The following is a 12253-nucleotide window of genomic DNA, read 5'->3' on the forward strand; positions in this document are numbered from 1 at the left end:
TGCCAGAAAAGCACAGAATTAGTATGGGATGGGCAGTCTGTCCTCAGTCCAGAAATAGCAGTATGTGCTGCCTTGGGTTTTTCTGTGTGGAGACAGTGGTCTTATATTCCTGTGTGCACTGGTTCAGTTAATATCTGCTGGAGTCCTGTGGTCAGGGACTGTAATGTATCGTAGTGTCAGCATGCCAGTGGAACAAGACAGCATCAGTGACAAACGTGCAGAAAAGGCAGCTGGTCTTTTCTTCCTGTAGTAGTTCTTATAAAAAGAACAAGAAAAAAACTGCAGAATTAATGATTTTTTCTTTTGAATTTATTTTCTTTTGAGTATTCACAAATCATTCAAGGAATTTATGATAATTCTTTTCTATTTTGTGAGACTACCGGAATTATTTCCAGAATAACGCTGTTATTTTGAGCAAACAAAGATTTCTGTCTGTTTATAGCATGCCTTTCTGCCTGTTCCTGCTGGTGCACGCACACACACACACACATATCCACACACCTACCTTAGTTTTTGAAGTGTTCTGGAAGGAAATGGGCACATTTGTTCTGAATTACTACAAAGGCCTTGTTGTTATTGCTGCTTTCTTGCTGGTGTCAGATTTCTAATGCCAGTCCTCACAATCACCATCTCAAAATGCGTTTTTGATGACTGTGCTGCCATTATTGTTCGCATATGCTGTTTTGCTCTGTATTGTTACTATTAGATGTTTCTGCTGTGGCCTTATATATACATAAGTTTGCAATCTAGAATAATTCTTAAAAAGGGATACAATATGGTTATGAATATTTGTAAGAATGGAGATATAAATGATGATAACAGCATTTGGAATATATGGTATATATTTATGGAGAATTTGCAGTATTTTCTTAATTATTTCTAGCTTTCTACATAGTTGAAACAAAACTTTTTTTGTGTGTACTGAGAAATGGAGCAATCAGATCTTAGTTCAATATACAACTAAAATGCCTAGCAGAATAATTTCTTCTTATAGAGAATTGAGCACATTTACTTTTATTACAATGAATCTGCTGCATTTAGTAGCTGAGACACGAATCTTTTCCTTCCAAAATAGACATTAAAACTGTATTTTTATCCTTTAGCCATCATCTTCTAATACAGAACTCAGCATAGTATTTCTCATTCCATATTGGTCCGGGAGAGCTTTCTTGGTCACAAGAAAGAGAAATTCCATTTTAGTCTAACTGAACTAAAACCAGCCTAACTGAAACTAAGCACTTTGGAGCAGTTGATCACCTGCTTAAATGGGGAGGAAAAAAGCTCATCTTTAACACTAAACTTTGCCTAAAAATTTGCCCTTTGGTTGCAAAAGTGTTATGTCTTGTATTTTTGATTGTTTACCATCATCACAGCATTCCAGTTCTGATTTTGTCAGACTACCTCCTGATCCAATATGAAACTTCATATGTATCTGTGTTTTAACTTAAATATTTTTTGAATACTTTGCTATTTGCATTTTGAAAGCACTCCATAAAGTATCATATGCAAGGCAATAAATACAGATTATGAAGGAATCAATGTAATAATTATCACTTGCAGGAAAATATTGAAATGACATTTTGAGATTAAATTTAAAAAAAGACAATGTAATCTATTAAGCATAGATCCTGCAAGGCCTGTATTGTGCCAAGTGAATTTGAAAAGGCTTAGTGATGTTAAATGACCTGTCTTACCTGTGGTTTGAGAGAACTGCAGTGGATCAGGGAACCTGAGATTATTGAGGACGGCACCAGTAAATATGAAAAAGAGTAGGAACATTTCTCCAAAAACAAAGCAAAGCAGAAAACCAAAGAAACCTAATAATTGTAGTAGAGATAAGAAATAATGAGGTGGTGTTAATTTTAAGGCCAATGCTCAGGCACATAACTAAATCTCCTTCCTTCAACAACCCTTTCCCCCCCTTACTAGTACAGTGCTGGTAAAATACTTGTTTATACTTGGAAAACCCCTGATTTTGTATCTTGTATGAAAAGTTACTTTGACATTGAAAAATTTATTTTAGTGTGATCAGTGGGATATGTGCACATTCTAAAGCCTTCATTACAGGACTAAAGCCAGTCCTTCTAATGAAGACAATATTTACTTTTAATCCTGCACTATATTATTTTTTTTTTTTATTAAATCAAAAATTAAATTAGATAAATCCTCTGAGTAGTGAGTATCCCTTTAAAGTTGTTCCACAGAGGTCTAACATTTTTTAATTATAGAGGGGGATATATTGTGTATACATATGTAGAACTACTCTAAAACCTCAAATCTGCATTTTGATCCTGTAGGCAATGTAGGATTTGGCTGCCCAAAAGTAAAAGAAAAACTAGAACAGACTCTTACATGCTTCTGCTGTCCATTACTTGCCTTTAACCAGATTTTCTTCTGCCTAGATCATTTACAAGTAATTGCAATTTTGTGTGAAACAGAGATTGATCTCTGCATACAGTTTTCAGAAGTTTGTTGGTACTGGTTTTTTTTTCAAAGCAATAGGGTGGATGAGGATAAAATTCCCTTCAAGTTTTAAGATGTCCTGGTTTCTCTTCCATGCCCTTTTGGGATGGTTCTTCTCTATAAGCAGTACACATTATAACTTTAAAAAACAAGATTATAGTGTTTGATAAGACAAGCAAGACAGACATATTTGACTTCATACTGTAGCTGCACAAAAAATAACAATGAGAAACCATTGTAGAGACTGGAAATTAAAGTATTCACAAGACAGAAAATGCTAAGATCAGAGATGTGAGTACAACTTGTTCAGACTTTTCAAGTCAACATATTTCAACAGAGTCTTCTTTACTTTCCCATTGTCAGAGATTCATGCCAGAAAAGATTTTGCTTTACAGTTTGGGCTGTGTAGGCTTCTTATTTTATCTTTGTCAGCACATTGCCCAAGTTCAGGTTAAAGCAATTCTCTCCATTCTGAAACATATTAAGTAGTGCAGTGCTCTGGAGTCACCTGTGCATCTGCACTGGAGATCCAGATCTGCTCCCAAGAGGCACCCATCCGAGCAGGGGTAGTTTGTGATCAGCACTACTTCTGCTTCAGAACTCGACAAGCTTCGTTTTCTAAACTAGATCAGACTTCTGTTATCTGGCCTCAATGCAAAATTCCTGAGTTAAGCTGTTATTTTGGGAAGCCTTATTTTAAGGCAAGGCCAATTGACCACATTCCTCTAGGAAAGCCATGGAGTGTTTTTGCCTCTGCCTTTGCTTCACTACCATGTTGGCAGCCAGAGATATGTGAAAGCACTGACACTTAGTGACACTCTTCTCCCTCCTTGGTACATCAAAAGCAGTGTTAATGTTAACATGTTTAGCATTTTTGCTTTGTTACTCACTGAACAATTGCTTTCCTTTAACAAGGGGCTTTTTATATGTATCTTCTCACAAACAATTCTGAAGGACCAACTCCATGCAAGTCATCTAGGTGCGAATATCTCCAATCTCCTTTTGTATCAGCACTAGAGAAGAGTCTGTTCACTCATAAACAGTGCACAGAAGGGGAGATAGTATCTGCAAATAACATTTTTTCCAAAATGTTCCCACATTCTTCCTATACAATCACATGTTGGGTTTTCCAAGGAATACCTACTTCACACTTTACAGAGCTATCTGTGGCATTTAATGGAGAAGGCTGTTGTGAGTAGACCATTTCATTTCTTTATAAAATTGAGAGATTGCAGTGGAAGTATCAGGAAACTGCATTAGTGTTAGATAGCAGTTCTGGTTTAGCAGCACATTTACTGAAAGTGGAGGTTTAAGAAAGTCAAAACTGCTTCAAATTTGAGTTGTTTTGGCAAACACTTTTATCCTTAAAAATAGGGGAGAATTTTACAGAATGCCAAGTATTTGTGCTTCAAGGAAACATAATAACTGGAGTCTAAAAGGGCTAGGTAACATCAAAACAAATAATTTCAGGTTAACATTAAACAGAGATTTGGTGGTTTTGGGGAGGGAGTAGAACTTTGAAACCTTTTTTTATTTGTAATATTTTGACCTGAAATCTTTTTTTTCTTTTTTTCTTTTTTTTTTTTTTTTTTTTTACATTTCAGTCATTAAACTGAAAATTCTATTATTCATCCAGCCCTAGAGGGAGAACTAAAGACATGAGTTTAAGGAAATTGAATATTGCTCTGGAGAACTGGACTATCCCTGCCTCTGTCACAAAGTTCCTGTGTGACAGTAGACACGTCAGACTTCAGAAGTGGCGGCTAGTGTGTGTACTTCTTTTTTGGAAGCCTGGCAATAGATACAAGCTGTTTTGCAGAAGTACTCAGTACTTATGGATGTAATTCAGCTCAGTGGGAGCTGTGCTTCCAAAATGGAATGTGATATTGCATTATAATGTGTGCTCTGCAGAATGATATCTTATATCTCGTATTGATGCACTGTTGCTTAAATGCTTTGACCTTAAGCTATTCTCTACCATTAGAACAGATAAAATTCTAACCCCTTTACTCAGCCAGTTAAAATGATTCTATAAATACTTGTAAAGTCCTTAGAAACTGTTGTGATGCATGCAGTAGACAGGTTTGAGGAAATTAATAATCCTGTCTTTGTGGGAGGTTCAAGCAATATATTTGAATCCGGATACCAAAGTAAAAGTTGGAAACAAAATATTGAATCACTACTTCTAGAGCTAGCAGCAAAGACCCTAAACATTCAATGAGCTGGAAAAACCTAGTGTGTGATATGCCATTGAAGTTTATTTCACAGTTTGTCTCCAGGTGGATGTCAGATGAAGGTTGCATCTATATTCTGGCATTTCCTGACTTTGAAGAGTTTAATTTTGCAACCGTAATAACAACTATTTTAATAGAGGGAACATACGTTTCTTGATCCTTAAGTACAACTTACCAAGTTATTTAAAAACAAACTATACTGAAGATTAGTTTTATCATATGGAGGATACTGGCAAATGCAGATTGAGATATTAATTCCACTGCATGGATCTCTCATACCTAAGTAAACAGAGTAACTGATAGCAGTGGGTGGTTATTATCCCTTATGTTTCTGGCACTGGACGGGAGGGGTTTCTTGATTCACACATCTTCCCTGAAAAGAGGAATAACAATACTCAGCAATGCTCTATGTGTTCTACTCCAGCTCAGGACAGAAGTGTCCTCTAGCAGGCTTTTCTCCTGTTCTCCCTCCTACTCTTCTTTTGCCCGTCCCTTTTAACCTGCTGTCATCTTATTCTCCTCTTACACTGCCAGTGTCTCCTTTTTCAGATCCAGTTACCATTCCTGAAGCTTTGTTCTTAGTCTCAGCTGAAATCTCATAAATAATCTGCCCCCCTTTCTGTTTTCTCTCCTAATGATTTACAGTCTCCTCAGCTGCACTATTCACATTTCATAGCTGATACAGTTCCAGTTCCCTTCACTGCTCCCATAATTTTGTCTTTCTGTGCCTTCCAGATACAGGTTTCCCACTGCTATTCCTCGCCATCAGTGATTCCTGGTTTCAGCCTGCATGTCCAGGTTTCTTGTCAAATCTGAATCTTTGACTCCTGTCAACTGCTTTTCTTGCTACCTTTGCTATTAATCTTTGTTAAATTATTATTTTAAGTTACTAAACTTAGTTAGCAGCCTAAGAAGGCTTGGCTGGTCTTGGAGAATCATTGGTGCCCTGTGGCAATGTGATTTGCATTGGGAGGCTCAGTACTTAGTCCTGTTGGAATCTATGGCAATTTCAACAGAAAACCTCTAGCAAATCTTGGTAGAGCAAGTCAAAAAGAAGAATTTCAAGTATTTCCTTTATCTCTTTTTTTTTTTTTTTTTTCAAGAAAAGGTCCGACCTTTCCAATGTTATTTTTCTTTAAATCCAATCTGAATCAGAGGAACTGTAGTAAAAATGATTAATAGTTGGCAAAATGATAGGGTGCTGAAAAAATCATCTAAGTAAATGTTGGGCTGTCTGAATGAGAAGATAGGACCACCTCTCTTTCCTAATCTACGCCCTTTTATTTTATATATAAACTGTATCAAATATCTCCAGGTAAATTACATTTTCAAACTGTCGGGTTTTAATTATATTCCTTTATACCACCAAAGAGTTACTCATAATCTTATATTTTTGAAATATGCAATCAGATTAATTTTTTTTTCCAGCTTTTTTGTGCTTCTTGTGATTCCGGCTTTTTAGAAGGAAAACTAATTTATAGCACTTCTTACAATGGTTTATGTTTCTTTATTTGAACTTTCTAGGAAGAATGCATAGCCTACTCAACGTAATACTTTTGGTTTAGGAAAAAAATGTTTCTTGGTGAAAATGTAGTACCATCATAGCTCTGTATCCCTGTGTTTTTAGCACAGAATAACCATAACACACATTAACTGTGACATTGTTTCCAGCAGAGTGCAGACCAATTTTAGACAGCAGGAAAAATGTCTATCACCTAGAATAAAAAATTATATTGTTTTGTGAATTAAAAGCTGTTTTGTTGCTTCCAATATGGATACATGCTGAGACTTGTTTAGTGAACCATTCTTCTCCTAGTATACAATTACACATTAAAAGTAAATTAAAGACGACTCCTAACATGCAAGTATTGTCCTTGCATTAAAAAGAAGAGAAAACATCTGCTGGGTGCTTAAAATAATGATTCTTTAAAATTTTGTTTTTCAGGTTCTTCCTTCAAATCAAGCTGTAGCAAAGGAGAAAAAACATTAGAATTCATCCCAATTAATCTTCATCTGCAAAGAATGCACGTGCATAGTCCTCGATTGAAAGGTAATGTATATTCTGCAGAGAAATTCCCCACGTATGACAAAGTATGCTTTGAAATACAATTAAACTTGCAACCGAGAGGTATGGTTTCCATTTTAGCTCTTTTTAACCTGTAAATTTCTTAATTTATGTATCCAGTTTCAAGGATGAACATTAGGTGGACAAGCTTTCAGATGAAACCTTAAAACCATAGTAGAACTGAAAGGTATGCTGTTAGAGAGTTGTTGGCCATTTTGAATTTTTCACTTAATGGTAGGATACTGGCAACAGACATGTTAAACTTTGTAGGTGGGATGTAAAGATGCCACAAATAAAAAACACAGAAAGTAATAGCATTCAATTGATTATATATATATATATATATATATTTTTTTTTTTTAATATAATAAATGTACGTGTAATTTGGGTTTACATGGATTTGGAATAATGCTGACCAGAAAAAAAATTGCAAGACATACAGCGACTTTTAAAGAAAATTCTGAGATTGATTTCATGTTGCATGTGTTTTGCCAATCACTGGTTTGGACAGTATTAGCTTGGTTGTAACATTCATGTAGCACGGCTTGATATAGAAAATTTCTTGTATGACTAGATTGTTGCTTGGCTTTTTGGTTGGTTTGGTTAGTTTGTTTTTTTAATAAAATCAAAATCAAGCTGCCAAATTCATTATTTAAAAATCTGTACTGCTGTACAGACCGTTTAATTTTTCACTTTGTTTAATGGGCCCTAGAAACTTTCTGTGTGGTTATTTTCTGCCTCTGTTTTGTGTACATATCTGAAACCTGCCTGTCTTCCTGACGGGTTTGATTTCATTCTCTCAGGCCTGGGCATCTGCTTCTAAAACCCAAGCCTTCAGTTTTGGATGTTGTTTGGAATATTTCTAGAGCAACTGACTATGTACTGTCCATAGAGGACCACCCTTAAGTAACACATGAGATGAAGTGATGAGTTTCCCTGTCCTCTACATTACCTTACAAATTCTGAAACCTCCACCCAGATGTACTGCCACTGAGATTGATCAGAAGTCTTGAGTCTGTGCTGAAATTTAGGAATCGGGTCCAAAGTTAAAGCTATGCAAGGGATTTCTCTGCCTTATTCTATGAAGGCACAAGTTTTGGATACTGACTGCAGGTCTTGGAAACCTAAGGAGTGGTTAACTAAATTTCTTTCAAGTTCTTTTTTTAAAATAAATTCCAGGGGTGTTGTGCTTATTTTGTTTCTGTGACACTTCAAAGAAATAAGTAAATGCAGAATTATGTTCACTGAAATGCATTGGTAACCTATGCATGGTTAAAAATACTCTGTTAGAGCAGAACTAATACTGTCATGATTCATACTGACACAATGCACAATGTTCAATAAGATTCACGTCCTTCTAGGGCATTGGCTTAATTTTTCATTGTGATTTTTAATGTCAGTGTAGTGTAAAAGCCGGTCTTACCTGTCTTGTTTCTAAGGTGGGTTTTTTTCCCCACACTGTGCCACCAGAGATAGCAACAGAGCACAACACATTTCCTCCCAGAGACTGCCAGGATGAACTCACCGGCCTAGGGGATGTGAGTTGCACGGTTCCTTTAAGGACTGTGTTACTTCTAAACTTAATATATCCTATTTCTTAGGAAGCCTTAATGAGCTGCTTGTGCCTCAGCTTATTCAGTGCTACCCTGTGCCATGTAAGCATTTGCTTAGTGTTAAAGTGAAAATATCTCACTATAGTCATGAAAATACTGTGAACTTCTAATGCCTTCTGGAAAGGGGGATAATTTTCTGTAATGTCATCTGTGATTCTGTTTAATACAAAATTCTGTTCTTGCTGTTTGCATATAATTTTAGCAGCATCCTTTACAGGTAAAAGATGATACATACATATGAGCAAATCATAGGACAGTGAATAATTTGTTGATAAATTGAGATCTATTAAATTTGCTGTCACTGTATAAACACAGAAATTACACTCTGTAATGTTTTTGTGTTATACCCTCTGCATCTAAGCAGATTTTAAAACAGTAACTGCAAACAATTATTATAGGAGCATTTTACTGTGTACTGCTGATGTTCATCCACTTCCAGGTTGGAACATGGGGAATTCTGATTGTCAGTTAGATACTGTATTGGTTCAATATTTCATTATTTCTTTTACTAAATAATGGTGCCTCCAAACATTTTAACAAGATGGGGATTTATAGTGACAGGACAGCACAAATTTTAATTTAGCTAATGTTTTGAAGTTAATTAATTAACTCAAAAGCATTTGTAGATTTGTAATGACTATAGGCAGCCAGAACCTTAATTTTATGTCTTTTCAAGAAAAACTTTCTGGGAACAGGGCATTGTGTGTTTATTTGCTAAATAAAAAATTGAAATTAGATATGCCACTTACTTAATCACCCACAACCTTTACACTGCTTGAGTTTTGGTTTGAATTTAATGAATTTTCTGCTTTCTCCTCCAAACCCACTTTGCTTGTGGCATACAGTTAATCCATAATTGAAAAGGGTACAGAAAGAGATAAATGTTAGAATTATCTTCTAAATTTAGAACTTTGTTTAAATTATAAAACTCTCCCTTTTCTTTAGTAATGTTCATTCCACTGACATGAGGATTAGATAACACTGCTCTTGTTACACTCAAGTTTAGACATTGCGAAATGTTAATAGAGAAATTGTCTTAAAAATGGGAAACTTCTGCTTACACATATTTTTGGAAGACTGACACCTTAGTTATGGGGAGCTCTTTTTATTTCTATATATACAATATAGGTTTCTCAATATGTTTAGTATATTTTGGTAGTGCTAAAATATCAATACAATAAAAAGTAGTTGAAGATTGTTATTATATTTGCCTTTGGTTGAATAAATGATGTCTGTATCTATTACATAGACACTATCCCATCTGTTTAGTTTACTGAAATAAGTTTTGGTTTTTGAGCACTGAGGAGTTGTGGCCTGTGTTATGTATATACAGCTTGAACACTTTGTAGCAACTGCTAATGATTCTGGAGTAAACAGCACTTTGACATCAAGTTAGTCTTTCTTTCTCATCCCATGCTTTGCTTGACATATATCAAAGAGGACCTGGAATGTAACCAGGAGACTGACAGGAGGAAAAGAAAAAAAAACCCAAACAAACACAAAAGGAAAACATGGAAACATTCACAGAGGTGGTGATTAAACTAACTGATGAGCCATAAAGCTGTCACTAATGCTTACATTATCAGATGTCTTAATTTGGGGAATGCAAGATAGATTTTAATCCTGTCTATCATGTGTACGGACATGGATATATGCTTTTTTTGTTCAACATGATCAATTATAGGTTTGCTTTCACTGAACTTTGATTTGGGTTGTTATTGGGTACTGGCATGGAATAGAAAATACCTGTTATATTGCCATAGCTTTGGTTTTGTCCCTATTTATACATTAAGTGTGCTAGTTTTAAATAAATTCAGTGAACTGGAGAGATTTTTATTTTGCTTCTGTCCAGTGTGTGACACTGCCTCCTGTGAAGGCAAGCAGGTTGTTTCAAACTCAAGATTGAGCTATGCTTGTCATAAAAATCCCTCAGCTTTTTTAATTGGTTTGGTAAAGCATAGGTCTATGGAAATTCTACCATGTCACTATGATTTTCACCATGTTGCAAAACCTTTGTGCTTTGTTCAGGAAGGAGTGGTGATCGGGTAGTTTATGTTTCTGCATGGTGAAGGAATTGCTGAGTTTTGGTGAATGTGTAACTGGTGTTATTGTTTCACTTGTATAAGCAGAAGGTGAGTGTATCTTTGAGTCAGAATAATTAACATGAACGATGATTGATTTAAATCTCAGTTTCCTTGCACTCTAATCTTTTGCATTTTCTTCCTTCAGATTCTGAAGTAAGTATGTGAGGAAAGGTTGAGGGCTTTTAATATCTATTAATAATCTGGGGGGAGCACACTGACAAGATGATACAGCTCCTCTGACTTTCTGCTGCATTTTAAGCTTTGCCTCCACTGTAGAGGGTTGTCAGTCGTAGTCTGTTCTTGAAGCGGATGATGGTTGTGAGTTACTGGAGCATTCCTGTACCAGGGCACTTATGCTGATGCTGCATGTCCTTCACAAGGAGCCACGGTGATGTGTAAGTGGAGCACATCGCAAGGCATTCCTCCCAAGTCTTGCAGCGCTTTCTGGTGTACTATGGTCTGGAAGGTGGGAGTGAGACTGCCCTGTGCCCATCACCAGGGTCGTAGAAATCTTCTTCTTCTTTGCCATCCTCACTCTCCCATGTTTGCTTGCACAGGGTGGGTGCTCATCTGTTCTGGGTGTTAGTGCCTCAAACAGCTGCTCCTTGACCATGCTGAGAAGAGGCCACAGACAGAATGAAAGCTTCTTTCTGGGTAAATCGCCCCCAAAGTAGCTATAAGCAGGGTCACTATCTATTTTTTAAAACAGGGTTCAAAAAAGCACCAGGGTTTAGTCTTTTAAATGTTTTCCTGTAATTTCATGAGTTATCTCTAAACATATTCAGAAACCATTATTCAGTTAACCTGATGGGTTCATCTCTTATTTTGGTTTCAAGCCACTGATGTTTTAAGCAATAGAACTACTTATTGTCAAGTACTGATGGAGTTCTAATAGCCCAAGTTTATGTATTATGGATAAACCTCTGTGAAGACATGAAAGAATGAGCTATTTAAGAACCTTGAAGCTCACCTTAGGCTAATGAAATTATGTCACTTCTCCTTTTATTGAGGAGTCAACAATTCATTAGAGTTCAAATCAGTTTGAGCGAATATGCTTTGAGATTCAGCTCTGGAAGTAAAGCATAGTTCATTAACTGTGAAGCACTTTTACAGTGTTCTTGCTTCTAGGGATATTTACCATCAGAATGCAAGAAAAGTTCTATTTTAGGCAAGGATTAGGTTTTAATTTACATGGAAAGCCTCCTTGATGAATAAAACAGTTCACACAAAAAAATCCTCTAATGTTTCTTTTAGAAATACATTTTAAGAATGAGGCATTCTGACCTGTATTTTTATACCTCCAATAAACTTGTGCACAAAACAGGTACTGCTTAGTGCAAACATAAATTCTACAAATGTAAATTTAGACTTTGAAGGAATAATTATTGTGGTTTGGGATGTAATTAAATCTTCATCTCTGCACTGACAATCAATCACAGGAACAAAATTAGAGGCTGTTTTTAAAAAGATGTTCCATTTCCAGTTCTATAAGCATACATCCATAGAAAAAGTTCATCCCTTATGTCACAAGACATCATGTACATACAGAGAGTAACAACAGTTTGTTGTCTCGGCAAGAATTTCAATAGTATAGTGTACTTCCCATTCTGGTAGCTTTTCAGGTGAAAACAGCTGACTTGCTCTGTGTTTATAAGCGTATACAAAAAGTAAGCATATGTCATAGAAGAGGGCTCTTCAGTTTGTCATTAAACAGGTAATTATATCTGAAAGTGGAAGCTAAACAAATTCAAACTAGAAAAGAAATTGAGATTTTTACCAGTCAGATTGATTAAT

General features: G+C 35.8%; 1 protein-coding gene across 5 annotated transcripts in view; it reads left to right on the forward strand.

The window, feature by feature from the left end:
* Positions 1-12253, forward strand: part of INPP4B (inositol polyphosphate-4-phosphatase type II B) — a 330214-nt gene that overhangs the window by 230451 nt on the left and 87510 nt on the right. For all 5 annotated transcript variants that reach the window (XM_074905028.1, XM_074905029.1, XM_074905027.1 and 2 more), the window contains exon 15: positions 6643-6747. In XM_074905028.1, the coding sequence (XP_074761129.1) occupies positions 6643-6747 (105 nt within the window). The remainder of the gene's footprint in view (positions 1-6642; positions 6748-12253) is intronic.

The sequence above is a fragment of the Athene noctua genome, chromosome 4 (genome assembly GCF_965140245.1).
Source record: "Athene noctua chromosome 4, bAthNoc1.hap1.1, whole genome shotgun sequence".
In the NCBI taxonomy this organism is placed as follows: Eukaryota; Metazoa; Chordata; class Aves; order Strigiformes; family Strigidae; genus Athene; species Athene noctua.